We start from the raw sequence: 16,456 nt of genomic DNA, 5'->3' as shown, positions 1-16,456 counted from the left end.
CCACCCTCTGAAGGCCCCTGGTAGGCTTCTCTGCCAGGCTCCCTAGGGAAGATGTGAGTTCCTGGGCTATGCCCTGGCTCACTCTGGGAGACAGGCTCAGGGTAGAGTGGAGGTGTCAGTCAGGTGGAGCTGGACCAAAGGGGCGGAGTCAAAGGCAAGACGCTGAGGCAAGCCATGGGCACTGAAGTAGGAGTAGGAAATGCCCCAAGGCCACGTGACGGCAGCACTCACACTTCAAACCACTTCTAGGAGTTCAAGGACATAGATGTGATTTAAAGTGAAGCAGCGCAGATAAAAATCACCTCTCAAAATAGGGAAGAATTTGAACCCAGCCTAGCGGTTGACCACACACAAAGTTCAGCTTGAGGGCCTGGACTCTTGCCCCATAGACTCCATGGCAAACCCTGAGTTGACAGAGCAGGAGATCTGATCCACAGGTGGCACAGTTATTCTAAGATCTTACAGAGTGGTACTGGCAGAACAAAGCAGGTGTTGGCCAGAAGCAAGTCTTCACTTTTATACCACACTCTTCTTCCTCCCAGAGTAAAAAGAAACTCAACCCTGCTCTAGGATAGCGTCAACATCAACTAGAACTATGCCCATTGAGGGAGCCCTCTGTCCACACCTGTGCTAGCCTGTTCCAGACCCGTGGTTACACTTGCTCCCCGGCACTCCTGGGTCAGCCGTGTTTGAAGGATGAGGTAACAGTGGTTCAGAGCAGTCAAGTGGTGGGGGCAGGATTTGAACCCAGGTTCTAGCGACTCCAAACCAGTGCTCTTTCCCATGCTGCCTCCCTTGGACCTTGGAAGGGCTTTAGAAACCCAAGAGCCATCTCTGGCACCTTGTTTCATATAAAATTTACACTGTAATAATGGAATAGTGCAGTGTATCAACTCTTAAAGAAATACTTTCATCACCAGATATTTACAGAATTCACATAAACCATTCTAAGAGTTCTGTAATTGCCTTCAGATGAACATAAATTTAAAAAAATTTCTTTTTCAAAGAGAACTCACCTTTGGTGAGGTGTCTGGATGCTGGTAATGGCATCTTTTTCTGATGGTAATGAAATTATAGATCTTCCTTGGAGCTCATAGCTGATGAGATGAGCAGTGAGTGGGATGGTAAATTGCCTTTATCTTCTGCACACCATTCCGCCGGGTGGCAATGTCACAAAAGACCACAGATAAAATTCTAGAACTCTATGAAAAAGAAAAACAGAGGCTCTCTCGTTTCCTGGATCTTAATGGGCACATTTTGCTCCCCTATTCCCCTTCCACTGTCAGATTTCTAAAATAAAATAGCAAGATTCGCAGGCTTTGCCATACCAACTCCACATCCTTGTAGCTCAGACCCACATCCTCAGAAAGGCTCAGAACACATTCTTTTCCGAGGTGGTCAACGTTGCTGTCTCCAGCCTGGGCTCTGTCCTCATGTACAGCCTTCAAAGCAGTCTGCCTTCTGGAACTGGGGTAGTGGCAGGCTCACAGACAGGGCAGGAAAGCCAAATCTTCACTTGAGCCTTTGCAAGCTAATGCAGTAAATGTGACCATGGTTTTGCCTGTTTGTTGTTGTTACTCTCTGCCTGAATAAAATGGCCCAAGAAGATGATTTCTCTACTGGGGGGAAGAGGTGAATCCCAGCCAGGGAGTTGCTTTCTGTTTATGGGAAGTCTGCCAAGGAAAGTATTGAATGAGGAAGGGTGGGGAGCCCGGAACAGACAATGTGACAACACTGCTGTGACGGGAAGATGAAGAGTCGCTGCCCCTGCTGGGGCCCTCGGGCAGCCAGATCTTGTCCACACGAATGCCTGAAGCACCCTGGTGCAGTCCCCGTGGGTGGTACGTCCCCGTAGGATGCATGTGGGGGCGGGGTCTGTGGATTCCTGACAGGACTGAGGCAGAGGGCATGGCTGGAGAGAGGCAGGACTTGGTTTGGTGCAGTGGAGCAGCCTGAACAAGAACCTGGTTTGGGGAGTAGAAGGAGAGTCTCAGGGAGACAGAGGGGGAAAGAAAACACAGCTAGAAGAGGAACCAAGTGACCTCAGAGGCCGAGGAACTGGGCCCTACAAATTCCTGCTGAGTGGAAGGGGCATGTCACATGGAGAAGGTTCCTTCCCACGCCCTCCCCAGCACTGCATCCTGTTACACTTTTACATTCTCCCCTACCACATGGGTCAAAAGTGGTGTTTCTTTGGTTTGAATTGTGTTCCTTCATCGTATTTGTGGGAACATAAATCTGTACAGCCTCTTAAGAGGACAGTTTGGCAATATGTAGCACACTTGAAAATTCTCATAGTTTTTAACCTAGTAGTACCATTGCCAGAAATGTATCTCATGGTTACACTCGCAAAGAGTCAAGGCATGAAATCATCATGAGATGGAAGTCTCATAAGTCACAGAGATTTATGTCCGAAGATGATCACAGAAACATCATTTGTGAAGACAAAGCCCAGCACGGGGGAGGCTCCCACGAGTTCCCATCCATCTGTACGAGGGTGTCCTGCTGTTGTGGCCATAGGGCAATGTGGGCCGCCTCCACCGTGCCGTCAGGCCAGGGAAGCAGGGAGGAGACCCGCGCAGATAAGATGATCCCACATAACAAAAACATTTGTTTAAAAACTGCTTGAGCGTATAGATTGGTATATGGCTAAAACTCTTCTGGAGATTAACTGTGGATACTTCCTGAGTGGGAGCAGTGGTTTGTAGACTATTATTTTTATATTTCATGACCTTGCATATTGTTTGCCTTTCTTAACCACACACATATGTTCACATGTGACATGTATTCACATGCATGTTGTGCACATGGGCAAAGAAGGCCAAGATGCGGCTGTGAAAGCCCAGTGTGGGGTGTGAGGCCCCCGAGCCTGCTTCTGTATGGCCCTGGGACTTCTCGGGGCCACGCCTCAGGCAGCAGCGCATTCTGGCATTGCATAAGAGCAACAGGGATGGCAGGAACCCAGCCTTCAGTAGGGCAGCGAGGGGGGCAGGGAGAGCTTGGGAAATAATCTTGCTGCCCTGGGAAGTCTGTGATTCTCCTGGGTGCCCTGGCGCCACGATGCCCCAGAAAGTTCCACCTCTTCCCTTATTCATGGCTTGAGATATTTGGTCACCCCCATCATTTTCTGTCCCACAGGAGATACCCCGGCTCTGACAGGACCATGCTGCAGAAATGGCAGGTAAGTGACCCCTCAGAGGACTCTGGGTCCGAGGAAACCCTCTGGGAATGCAAATCAGCAAATAGCTCAGGCCCGCGGGATGAAGAGAGAAAGCATGTGGATGGATCAGGGGGGATCTTGTTTTTGTTTTTTGTTTTGTTTTGTTTTCATTTTATTGCTCTTTATTTTATTCTTCATTTTTCTCGGCACACCATGAGGCATGTGGGATCTTAGTTCCCTGACCAGGAATCAAACCAGCACCCCCAGCATTGGAAGGTGGAGTCTTAACCACTGGACCGCCAGGGAGGTCCCAGGATCTTGTTTTTTTAATTTGTTAAAATGTCCCAAATATTTCCCTGAAAAGATCTCACTGATTAAAGGCGATTCTTGAGTCAGAGCTGGGGAGAGAGAGAGAGAGAGAGAGAGAGAGAGAGAGAGTGTGTGTGTGTGTGTGTACACAAACCCTGTATACACACACACACACACATACTCCATCAATGAAGGTGTACGTGTATAAATGAACACACAACTCAGGAAGGCACAGCATTCACTTCTTGTCCTGGGAAGTCACACGTGGCTCCCAGACTGGATGAGCTGACATTCAGCCTTGGGTTCTCAGTGGAAGGAAAGGACCCCAAGAGAGCTAGCCTTACAGATCACATAGCAACAGGAAAGTAACTCTTCGTCACTCAGGTCCCAAATCCTTTCCCAAGGATCAGGCCAAGGAAAGGAGAGACCGCAGCATGCAGGTCCCATCAGAGATGATGGCTGCACTGGCTGCTCGTTCACCAGTTGGCCTTGATGAATTTTTCCCAAATGCAATCCCTGTCTCCACCTGTGACATCTTTAAGCAGAGGGCCCTAAGAGTGAGCATTATCCAAACACGCACGGTCAGGAGAAAGAGAGTTCCTGAAGTCCCAGAGGAAGATAGATCATTCAGCCTGCAGGTGAGGGCCTCTTTCCCGGTGACTGCAAAGTCCCCTCAGCTTATGTTTTCAATCATAAAGAGGTCAGCAGCAAGTTTACCCAGCATTTGTGCTATTATTTTAATCAGCTTTTGAGTATCACCCAACAGTTGACAAAAAAGAATGCTTTAGCCTTGGCTTGGACTGCTGAGTTGTATTTTTTTTTTTTTTCTTTCTGGCTGACTTTGCTTCCTGACTAAATTTGCTTCAGCTCATATTGGAATTAGCGTGGCCTCCCCAAGTCGGGCCAGTTCCAAGCACAAGGTGCACGGGGAATGGTGCAGGTGCACGCTGCCTGCTCCCACCTACACGATGCGGTTTCCTGTGCAAGCCTGGGAGTTAGACCCCCATGCCCCTCAGGAGGAGGCCAGCTGTGTTGGGTTTATCCCCTCTTTGACTCTTCTGCAGAAAAGGGACATGAGCAATTTCGAGTATCTCATGCACCTCAACACCCTGGCTGGGAGGACCTACAACGACTACATGCAGTATCCAGTGTTTCCCTGGGTCCTGGCTGACTATACCTCACAGGTACGTGTTCACGTGGATGTTATGCAGTGTCCTGTGGCTTTCTGACCCTGACAACCAGAGCACCCAAAGTCACACAGAACCTCTGAGACACGGTTCAGTCCACTTGGGTCTGAGGGCTGCTCTGGTCTCAGCCCCTCACCTGGGAAGAGGCCTTTGGAGTCTGGCTGCCTGGTTTCCTGTCCCAGCCCCACTTGGGGGATGAGCCACATGACTAGGACAGTAGTTAACATGCGCCCCCAAGGACTTCCTGGCTCACTCGCTACCATGAAGGCAAGAGATACTCATCTGCTGAGATACTGCCATGGACCAACACCAGTCCATCAAGTGAAGAGGGCCGTGAAATGTGTTCCTAGAACCAACATGTAGAGAGAGAGAGAGGGAGGGAGGGTGAGAGAGAAGAGGAGAGAGCAAGAGAGAGACAGAGATACACAGACCCAGCGAGAACAAACTCCTCTCCCGTTTTTGACTTCAGTAACTGAGATGATGGTATGTGGACATCACCCCAGATCTAGACCGGGACATGTAGCCATAAGGGAGGTCAGTGGCAACACCAGATCATCTGCTCTTCTGACCTCTGTCCCAGGACCTCAGCAGGCAGGGGAGGGAGGAGCAGGAAAGCTGACACAGCTGGACCGAGGTGATGTCACTAGGGGGGCGAGCAGGCTATGGAGCAGTGTCCTGACCACCTAGGATCTGGACATCAGGAGGTGTGTTGGGCTGTGTATGTACAGGGCAGAAGGTGTCTGGGTCCTGGTTCAGATCAGCCTAGCCAGTCCTGCCTCGAGCTGTTTAGATGGCTGACCCCCAGAATTTGGAAAAGGGACCTCAGTTTTTTGTGAGCTCCCATCCGCACTGAAGACACTTACCACAGCAGACCTTTTCTCACCAGCCACATGTTGCTTCTTATTGCACTGGTGATCGTCTGAGGCCCAGGTATTTCAAAAACGAAACTTGCCAATCCCAGCTTCAACTTACATGTTGCTAAGTGGTGGGTCACCAGCCCCTTTTATTTAACCCATACCCTGTATTAAAAGTTGGATTACTTAACAGTGTTCAGAAATTGGGAGATTTCTCCTAAAAAGCTGGTTTTCCAATATCTTTTGGCGAATCCAGAGATCTGGCAACTATGAAGCCCCATTCTGCCCTGGCAAAGTCAGCTGTAGCTGAGTGTGGGTCTCCACAGTGCCATGACTCACGGGGGTCTCAGGAGTGCCTGCTTCCCTGCCGCCCGCACCTGGCTGTGGCAGGTGAGGGATGGTGGCAGACCCTGCCTCCCCAGAACTGTGGTGATTCACTGCTAGTGGAAAGGAGGAAGGGTGTAAAGAAACACCTCCTTCTATAAATACATGCAATCCCCAAGGACACCCAGCCCTGAAAACTCTTCAGGGCTCCACTGTTGTGTATTCCAAGGGTAGGGGAAGGGTCACCATTACTGCTTTCATCACCCGGAAGGGAGTGTGCCTTCAGAAACACGAGGCCCTTGCTCTCCTTTCCTCCCCAAACGGATGACTTCTAAATTCCTAGAAAATCAGTGTGATTCTAAGCAAGAACCCTGAACTATGGAAGCAAACTGCTCTGTGAGGGCAGGAGCCAAGTGTCCATTGACAACAGGAATTCTTTTGAAAGTCTCTTGGGTAACTGGTGGCTATGTTCTGATTTGGGTCAACTTGGAACAGTTCAGAGTGAACTCAATCTTCCCCTCCTCTCATTTTCTATCTCTCCCTTATTAAGTCTTTGTGGATCACTGGTTGTGGGGCCATAAAACCCTACCAGGCCTGCTAATCACCAGAGGAGGGGGTCAGACCAAACGGCAGTGAACCAATAAAGAGAACCATAAAACTAAAGAGCGTGGCTCCGGCAGTCTCGCTGGGGCACAAGAGGGTCCAGGGGAGTTAACTCCAGTTGCACATCTGCCTTCTAGACATTGAACTTGATGAATCCCAAGACTTTCCGGGATCTTTCGAAGCCCATGGGGGCTCAGACCAAGGAAAGGAAGCTGAAATTCATCCAGAGGTTTAAAGAAGTTGAGAAGACTGAAGGTGGGTAGATCCCAGCTTGACTTTTTTCTGCAATGCTCTTCATCTGAATGCCTTGCAGTGAGAGTTTATAAAGATTTGGGTGTCATCTAGCCTCGAGACCATTACGTTTGGATAGAGAGCCCTTGAATTCAGTGGTCTGCACCCTGGCTGCATGTGAGAATCACCTGGGGAGCTTGTTAAAATTACTGATGTCTAGGCCTCACCTCTAGAAATTCTGATTTGAATAAGTCCACGGTGGGGTGCAGCCTGAGTGATTCCAACATGAAATCAGGACTGAGAACTATGGTGCTAAGAGCTAACACCTCCATTCCCAGAGGCAGGCAAAGGCAAGGAAGTGACATCCATTCAGCACTTTCTGTATGCCAGGTGCAGGCCAGCCTGCGTTCATACACACAATGGTCCTTTTTATTTTTTATTTTATTTATTTATTTATTTTGCGGTATGTGGGCCTCTCACTGTTGTGGCCTCTCCCATTGCGGAGCACGGGCTCCGGATGCACAGGCTCAACGGCCATGGCTCACGGGCCCCGCCGCTCCGTGGCATGCAGGATCTTCCCAGACCGGGGCACAACCCCGTGTCCCCTGCATCGGCAGGAGGACTCTCAACCACTGCGCCACCAGGGAAGCCCACAATGGTCCTTTTTAAAGAGAAGGAAATTGGAACTCAGTTTAAGCAACTCACTCAAGGTTATAGCCTCTAAATGGCAGATCCTGCATTTGTTTGGCTCTAGAGCCTAGTTCCCAAATGCTGTTCGTCTGCACATCCCCTTTACAATTTTTTTGCCCCCTTCACATGCCAGCTGTCCTCTTAGTGCCTTACTGGTTTTCTTTAGGTCTATTCCCTTCTTAAACTTCAATGGATGTATTTTAAAGAGAAAACTTTCTATCATATATTTGATGTCCGCTATATTGGTTTTCTCAAACACTTTGAAATAAACATAGCACTACTACAATAAGGAACATCCAGCTGCGAACCATGAAAGCTAACCTCAGGGACCAGAGGTGGCACACTTCAGAAGGCTCACTCGGCCCCGAGGCCCTGCCTTTGGTGAGCGGGTTCTCAGCAGGCTGAGGAGCTCCTCTGCATCCCACACCACCCTGGAGGCCCCTGGCCCCTGCCCAGGATCCCCACTGTGTGCAGGGCTGGCACTCAGACTTGCTGGGGGAGATGGGAGGAGATGGGAGGGGTGGGCACGCCCTCCTTGCCCTGCTTAACTCCTCCTGAGGCTAAAGTTCAACCTATATGACCCATCTCAGTCCCCCCCACCTGCCCCCAGGTGCTGTTCCTCTGGCTCCACCGGGCACTGCTGGATCCTTCCCAGAGAGGCAGGCCAGAGGAGCATCAGCTCTCCCCAGCTGTGTCCCAGGCAGGGCCCACTTTGGTGCCATTCTCTCCCATACTAACCTGGGTGTGCGTTGGAGTCACACGTTGAGTTTGGGCCCTTGCACAAGTACATCCAGCAACCTCCCAGACACCTCTGATTTAGAGAACTCCCACAGCACCGGGAGGGCTGAGGGCCGGGTGCGGCACTGCAGCGGGATGGCAGAGCCGACGTTTGGAGGAGCCCGTGCCGCCAGCCAGCTCTGCCACTCGCTGGCCATGGAAGCGAGTCTCCGACTTGCTCTGGCTTCTTTACTGGTGAAACGGGGATAATCAATAGCTCTGACTCATAGGGTGGCTGTGTGGACGCAGGGAGGGTGTGACGGAGGACACACAGCACGCACGAAGTCCACGAGTAGCAGCATCGCGATTATTCTCTGCTGGAATGGCCCGGCCAGAGCACTGTCTCTGCCTCAGCATTCCAGCTCCGTCATACCCTGGATGGAGCAAAACGGGGAAGGCTATGCCTCTGCCATCCAGGCCCCTCTGGGAATGAGGATACCTGAGTTTTCACTCACCTGGGGGTGTCCCTGCATTAACAAGCCCCCTTTCTCACCCAGGGACTTTTATTCTAAAAGAGGCCGGGAGAGAGGGCTGCTGATGGGACTGTAGGCACCTGAGGGCTCTCTAGGTGCCCTGAGTCAGGAGAGCAGAGTTCTGCCTCTCCGTGGATCCTCAGCACAGCCTCCTCATAGCCTGGCTCTGCCACCGTCCTGAGGGCAGACCCCTGGGGGCTTGGCCAGTGCAACTGAGGGTCTCGAATGTGCTTTTCACCCCTGGTGACAATTTGGCTGTTGGCCAGAACACCTAGGCTCCAGTGCCTGCAGGAGCTCTCTTAAGCAGGGCTCACGTTGGCTGTTCTCGAGATAGCCTGCGTGTCTCCCGCCTGCCCCACAGGTGGGGACGCCACCCCAGGCATGTCCTTTTCATTGCAGGAGACATGACCGTCCAGTGCCACTACTGCACTCACTACTCCTCGGCCATCATTGTTGCCTCCTACCTGGTCCGGATGCCTCCCTTCACCCAGGCCTTCTGCTCTCTGCAGGTGAGCTTCCCCGCTCCCCTACACACACACACACACACACACACACGCACGCACGCGCGCGCGCACATGCGCGCACACACACAAAGCTGTCTCCCAAAGATTAAGAGCTAGGTTTGGATGAGGCAGGGACCCCCGCTGCTAGAAATCCAGTCTTGAGCCAGCGATTCCCACTTGACCCTGGCTCCAGGATTCCAGGCCATCCAGCCGAGGCAAGCTGCTCTTCACAGGTAAACCTGCATGTCTGCCCAACAGTCTTACAAACAGGCTCTAAAAAATAAGGAATGCGATATGAGGAAAAAAATACTTAACATAAATAGGTTTCAGTGGAAAAGGAAAAACAGGAAGCTTGATGACTTCCTTGAAGGTAGGTGGTCAAAACCTAGAAAAATAAGCACAAAGAAGGAAGAATGAAAAGAATATCACTTGTGACATCAGAATGCATAAAGCTATGCTAAGTACAAGGCTGAAGGCTTAAAAGTACAAACAAAATATTTTAATACTGAAGTGAACAGCTAAACTAGAGAAAGAAACTAACCAATTTGCCTACCCATAAATTAACTGACCATCATGCCAGCTTAGGGTTGCCAGATTTCACAAATAAAAATACAGGATGCCCAGGTAAATTTGAATTTCAGATAAACAATGATTTATACTAAAAAGTTATTTGTTGTTTATCTGAAATTCAAATTTACCTGGGCATCCTGTGTTTTGTCTGGCAGCCCAATACAAGGTGAAAGTCGGCGAGTCTGACCCTGAGTGGATGGTGGTGTCCAAGGCACATGGGATTGCTAGGACAGAGTCCCTCCTGGGAGGCTGATAAGTTTTTTTTCTCTCTTCCCCCCTGACTGTATCACTGTAATCTTGCTTCAGGGTTATTCAGGGGCACAGGTTTTAACTAGGGAGAGCCGTTGGGTAGCCCAGCTGCCGACAGCTGGCTCAGGCAACTCCAAAGCGAGCACAGCACGGGGCCCAAGTTTAGGGCCTGTTTCAATTGAGGCCTTGCAAGGTTCCTGCGGAGAGGAAGGCATGACCACAGTGGGTTAACAGGCTGCTGAACTTGCAGGGACTCACTCTGACAGCCAAGCGTCACCAAAGGAAGAACATGAGTGTCCCAGGAATTGTGTATTTTGGTCTGACTTCACCAGCAAGGTCACTCCTTATGGTCACTCAGATGACCTTGACCCAACACCAAAGGCCATTCTGGGTCAGCACTGAAGCCATCTCCTGAGCCCTGGGCAGGAACGGGTAGGCAAGGTCAAGGTGCTGTCTCTAATTAGGAGCAAAATCCCTCCCGTTCTCTGATTCTTGGTGCAGTCCTCTCTCTCCTTGAAGGCATTCTATAACCCCTGTCCCTGGAAATTCACTCAGAAATAACAAGTGTGCTTCCCCGGAGCCTTTCTCAGGCAACAAGCATTTTAAGTGAGTTTGGTTTGGAGAACAAACGGCTCCTGAGCTGTACCCCATGCCCGGAATCCCGTCCAGCTGTTCCTCATCAGTCCACAAGGAGTGACAATCCCGCTGACGATGATGGTGATGCCTCCCGTGATGGCTTCCTGTCCAGGGAGTTCCGGTCGCTTTAAAAGTTTTCTCTTGCCCCTTCAGTCTCACGAATTATAGCCCCATCTCTACCTGTTACTAAGGTTCCTCTCTGTTACGAACAAGGAGGCAGACTGAAATAGAAACCGCGAACTGTGAGATTCACATCCCAGCTCTACCACTTAATAGACACAAAGTGTTCTGCACGTTATTTTACTCTGGAAATGAGGGTTAATTATACACATCTCACCGGGCCGTTGAAATTAAAGGAGGACATGTGGGTAAAGCCCCTAGCTCAGGGCTGATGCTGCGAGGGTGATCAGTCATTGTTCTTCCCTCCTTCCTCCCGCCGTCAGTCAGATCTCTTCTGAGCAGGCTTGAACTGGTGCAAGCTGCTCCTCTTTGGTTTAAAGTAATTCAAGACAGTCTGGACTGCCTCAAAGCATTCCAAATGGCATGAGCCAGATGAAACAGGTGTGCTGCAAACCTACTGGGTTAAGGCCACTTTGAAGCTAGTCACAATGGGTTGGAGCTTTTCTTAGCCAGGTTGGTCCAATGGTGACCAGCCCAAACTGGTTTGAGATAGTTTAAACCAGTGTGAGATGGTCAAAGGCACTTTTATCTTCTTTTATGTATCACAAATGCAGTCATATTAGCTTGAGTTCTTTTGACTACCTTGCTGAAGTCTGATGCGACTCCTGGTTTTTCTGGGTTCAAATCTATCAGTGGCACATTGGCTCATCTGAGTTGAAATCTCCACGGTGCTTCTGAATTGGTTTTGCCTTCCTACTTTTAACTGCCTCTTCTAGTGGGTCACAACTGGTCCAAGCCTTTGGAATGAGCAGAAGAACCAACCGTCTTCTGCTTTTCCCTTAGCATAAAAGATGACTTTTAGTCTCGGGGGAATGTGTACAACAGTTAAATCTGGGAGGAATGTGCTTGCCTCCCCTTTGGGAGTCCTGGGGCCTGTGCAGACCTCCTTAGGAACATTCTGGCATCTTCCTGGAGTCAGGCTTTTCCCTCCATCCCACTCTGCCTCCTCGGAGGCAGACTCGTTTCTTCTCAAGAGACCTTTGCTTCACCCCTGTGTGGTGACAAGGAAAGGAGCCTCACTACAATTCTCAGCAGCCCAAGACTTCCAGCCCCCAACCCCAGCGTGGATCATGGGGTGGAGAAGAATAGGAAAGGTGGAGAGGTGCAGAAGCCAGGCAGCGAGGCCTTTCTCACTTATCTGAGAGCAGGGACGTGCAAATGTCCAGTATTTCCAGAGCTGGTGTACCTATAAGAGTCAGCACAAGGAAGTGCATGCTCTTCCGTTCTGTGTTAAACAAACTCTGCCTCTTGGCTATTATGTGACTAATCCAGAGTGACATGCTCACTCCACGGCTCAGTTGGGATGGCTTTGGTGTGGAGAGATGGTGCCTGTGAATTCACCCCGTGTGGTCTGAACGCGGGTACAGCCTTCTTTGGGCTGTGGCCTGTCCACAGGGCACGGTGCAGAGGGGCGTGGGCAGCCTAAGAATTGCAGTGTGACATATTCCAATTCCTAGGTATAAGGTTTCCTTTATTCTCTTCACGTTTAAATCTTATAAGGCTGGTCTTAGAATTGATGTCTACCCCTACTGTTGCTGTGTTTGTTTTTCTGCCTCAAATCTGTTATTACAATGATAGCCTCTTACAATCCAGAAAATGTGGTATCCAGACAGTGTGACCTGAGCAGGTGGCACATGCAGGCAGTGTGACCCGGGCGCAGGTCGGTTATGTGCTCTGTTATCCCCATCCCTTGGGGTGTGAGACCACTGTCTACCGAGCTGGGGGCTTGCCTCCCAGGATGCTGTGATTCTCAGGAATCTCGCCTACTGGGAGCCAGTGTCTGTGAGCCTTCAGTCAGTTGAGCAACCGGAGGCCACACCAGGCTGGGGCCACGGCCCAGGCCCCTGTTTCCACCCTGTCAAGAGCACCAGTTGCTCTCAGGCCTGAGCTGGGACCCAGCCTAGGCGGGGCAGAGCAAGGCAGCCAGCGCCCCAGTGAGTGCACAGTTCCGCTGCTGCTGTGTTGAATAAGAAGCTGAAATCAAGTGCTGTGTTAAGTCACAGCCCGTGTGAAGTCAGCTGTTACCAGCAGTGGGGAAGGGTTTTCTGCACCACTTGAGGTGAGACAGCTGGTTTTGTGTAAGACATATATGCCAACTGCAGAGAGAAGCAAGGGCCGTGGGCAGCACTTGGCCCACCACAGGCCATCCACTTAGGGGCTCCGTGGGTGCCAGCCCCGCATGGAGTTGTGTCCTTAATAAAGGTGTAACTGTTATTACACTGACTCAAGGGGGAGTGTTTGAAAAGGCACATGACAGAGTTGGCAGACCTGGCACAATGTCCTGGCGCTAGAACTTTCTCACTGGTGGTGTTGAATACCCGAGCCTCTGTTCCTCCTCCTTTGACCCCTGACTCAGTGGGTGATGAGGGCTAAGTGAGACTCAGCGCTGAGATCCAGCATGAGAACTATTTGCTGTTGCCCTGCGCTCCATAGGTGTGCACGCTCCTCCCTTCAGCATAGGCAGCGCCTTTTTCAAAAGGCCACATCCTACAGGAAGGAAAGCTAACGGCTACTTGGGGTCAGCCCGCCCTGACCCCAGCTGAACTGGTGCATCAGCTTCCCAAATCCACGTCGGACAGGCAGCTCGCTGAGGGGGACGCCCGAGCCCGAGGAAGCCCGCACTGGCCCCTTTACTTCCTTGGTGGTGGTATTGCCTCAAAACTGCCCTGAAGAACCTAGGGGTAAGATGGGAATAAAGACACAGACCTACTAGAGCATGGACTTGAGGATATGGGGAGGGGGAAGGGTAAGCTGGGACAAAGTGAGAGAGTGGCATGGATATATATACACTATCAAACGTAAAATAGATAGCTAGTGGGAAGCAGCCGCATAGCACAGGGAGATCAGCTCGGTGCTTTGTGACCACCTCGAGGGGTGAGATAGGGAGGGAGGGAGACGCAAGAGGGAGGAGATATGGGAACATATGTATACGTATAACTGATTCACTTTGTTATAAAGCAGAAACTAACATACCATTGTAAAGCAATTATACTCCAATAAAGATGTTAAAAAAAAACAAAAAAAAACCTGCCCTGACGACCCAAAGGCTACTTCCCTCCTGCTCCGTCCCAGGACCCTGCCCCTCCTCACTTCCCCTCATACCTCCCTTCTACTTCTAATAACTTCCACATCCTTCTTTTTCTTCTTTTGAGCCCATAGTTACCTTCCCCATGCACGCTGAGATCAGGGCCGGCCAAGCCTAGGGTCGCTCCCGAGGTCCTGGTCTGCGAAGGGGAGGGAGGCACCAGCCGGGCTCCTTCGGTACCTCTTCCCGTGTGCCTGGCTCCAGCTGAGACATCACACACACGCACGCTCTCCCACACTCTCTCACATGCGCACACTCTCACACACATCACAGTGTTCACACCCGCAACAGTCATCCAAAGTTTGCAGAGGAGGGCATGGGACATTAAAGGGACTAAGAGACTTCCCGGAGTCCACGCTACCAGTGGCGCTGAAATGCCCTCCCAAGTCCTCTTGGTTTTAAAGCTATGATGCTCTCTGCTCGCCCTGCATGCTGCCTCTTTGATGGACAAGCGACAGCCGCTTAGGTCAACTGATGTACTGACGGGGTCCTGTAAGTGAATTATTTACGTGGGATACTTTTAAATTACTGGAAAGGATATGAGGAGGGGTCATCAGGCTGCTCATAAAACCAATCGCGTTATTTAGGTGTGGTGGTGGGTTGATTTGGGTCAGTCCCACTGAAGGAAGAATAGACTTTCTAGCACATGTTATCAAAACATCTGTGTTAAGTGTCCCGGGGCACATGCAGTTACTGGACTTGCTGTGGGTGTGGGTCAAGAACTGAATTTTTTTTTCAACATAGTTTCCCTCCCCTGTTGGAGAGGGGTTTAAGAGTGTTACCACTGAAATGCCTATCCAGGGACACAGGTGCACATAGACTCTGTGTCCTCTTGCAAAAGAAATAACACCTTCAATATAGAAACTCCTTTCAAGGTGTTACCAGTTTTAATCAATGCACCATAATCCATGAACTTTACTCTGATTTTAACTCCTGTCAATGTTCAGCAACAGTCCTTGTTGGCCACTTCTTCCCTCATTATTTTGCTTTTAATTTTGATTCACCTCTTAGTAAAACTGAGCACCTCTTAAAGGATTTTGAGGAAAGATATCTAGGATTATATTATTTATGAGCCCTTCAATATTCAGAATATCTTTCTGGTGTCTTTACATACGAGTGATGTCAGCTGGGCGTAAAATCTGAAGACTGTTACCTTTTGCTTCAGAAACCTCCAGACTTAGCTGCCTTGTCTTTTGGCTTTAGTGTCACCTGGGAAAAGTCTTCTGCCAGTAAGAGGTAGCTCTTTTGTTGATAACAGTGGCCTTGCTACTACTTTTTTCGGTCTGTTTGGATACATGTAGGATTCATTATTCTTGATATTCAAGAGTATCGGCGGAATCGATTTAGAAGCAGATCTTGGCCCAGTAATTCTCTCTGGTCACTTCGTTTCCATCCAACCTCTAGACCTAGTTTTGTTGTTGCTTTATTTCATTTCAGACTTTCCTTATGGAGATACTCTGTAAACCTCGATTGTGCTTCTCTGCCTCACTCCTTCTCTCCCTTTCTTTCTTCTATCATCTCTTTCTTTCCTCCTTCCTTCCCTTCCTGAGAATCAAGTCCTGGTGGGATTTCTTGCTGGCAGCCACCAGAGTTTGTGTCAACCCACAGACTTACAATACGAGTTACAAAGCAGCTCCACTTTTCCTTCCAGGGAATTTGGCATTTCTTTTGTATTGCAGAAGTGAGCAAACCCATTAATTTTGAAACAAATGTATGCAAATACATTTATTAATATAGGAAATAGGAAAATCAGTTATTGCTTCCTTTATAAATAATACAGGCTTAAGTTTTAAATATATTACTTTTGCTAAAATGTATTAGACAGCTGTGAAAAAAATAACATTTTTCTTTGTGGTAATATCTTTAACCAGATTTGTAGCACTAACAATATTTCCTATGTATATATTATTTTTATTTAATACAGGTAATCTTTTTATTACCAAATCATATTGTTTCTCAGGAGATTACCATCAGCACTCATAAAAGCTGCAAAAGGAAAACAGGACGACGAGAAGGCATCAATCTCCCGCAGATGTAAGGCGAGGGCTGCAGATTAAATATGCAAAGCTCCTAATACATTTCGATGAGTGACTTGTTAGGGGCAGATTTATTTAGAATCACTCCCCCCTCATTTAGTTTCCATTTCAATTTGAATCTCATGGTGGGTGTCATCCCCTAATTTTAACCAAGAGCAAAGCCATCTTGGAGAAAAGCCACATCTTTAAGCTGACCAAGAACTGTGTTTGGTTGCAAACCCAGGGGTTACTGGGTTTCTTGGTGTCCCTGACCCTGTGCAGAGAATGACTCATGGGTTTCACTGGATCCTCACATCTGACTCAGAAAATTGACCAGCCTGCCAGGATGCCCCGGTGTGGCCTCCCTCAGGTGTGTGGCAGGTTCTTCCTTCTCAGAAAGAGCTGAGTCCCCTTGGCCACACATAGCAGGTCATATGCCCCAGGTCCAGGATTCCCCGCCCCCAGTAACCGGCATAATGGCAAAGCATGCCCTTTGGAGTTGCATCCATGGGTTTTGAACTCAGCTCTGCCATTCATTTCTTTTGGAAAAATTAATAAACTTTGAGAAGCCTCAGTGTTCTGGCCTGCAAAATGGAAATACCAATTCCTT

The 16,456-nt window shown here is 49.5% G+C and overlaps 1 protein-coding gene across 1 annotated transcript in view; it reads left to right on the top strand.

The window, feature by feature from the left end:
- Positions 1-16,456, top strand: part of WDFY4 (WDFY family member 4) — a 276,626-nt gene that overhangs the window by 235,952 nt on the left and 24,218 nt on the right. Inside the window, exons 48-51 of the mRNA XM_081247758.1 lie at positions 3,139-3,181; positions 4,534-4,653; positions 6,575-6,692; positions 9,008-9,117. Of these exons, the coding sequence (XP_081103884.1) occupies positions 3,139-3,181; positions 4,534-4,653; positions 6,575-6,692; positions 9,008-9,117 (391 nt within the window). The remainder of the gene's footprint in view (positions 1-3,138; positions 3,182-4,533; positions 4,654-6,574; positions 6,693-9,007; positions 9,118-16,456) is intronic.

Source organism: Mesoplodon bidens (assembly GCF_964165515.1).
Source record: "Mesoplodon bidens genome assembly, chromosome: 1".
NCBI lineage: Eukaryota > Metazoa > Chordata > Mammalia > Artiodactyla > Ziphiidae > Mesoplodon > Mesoplodon bidens.
The sequence above is the reverse complement of the archived record's forward strand: the minus strand, read 5'-3'. Positions and strand labels throughout refer to the sequence as shown.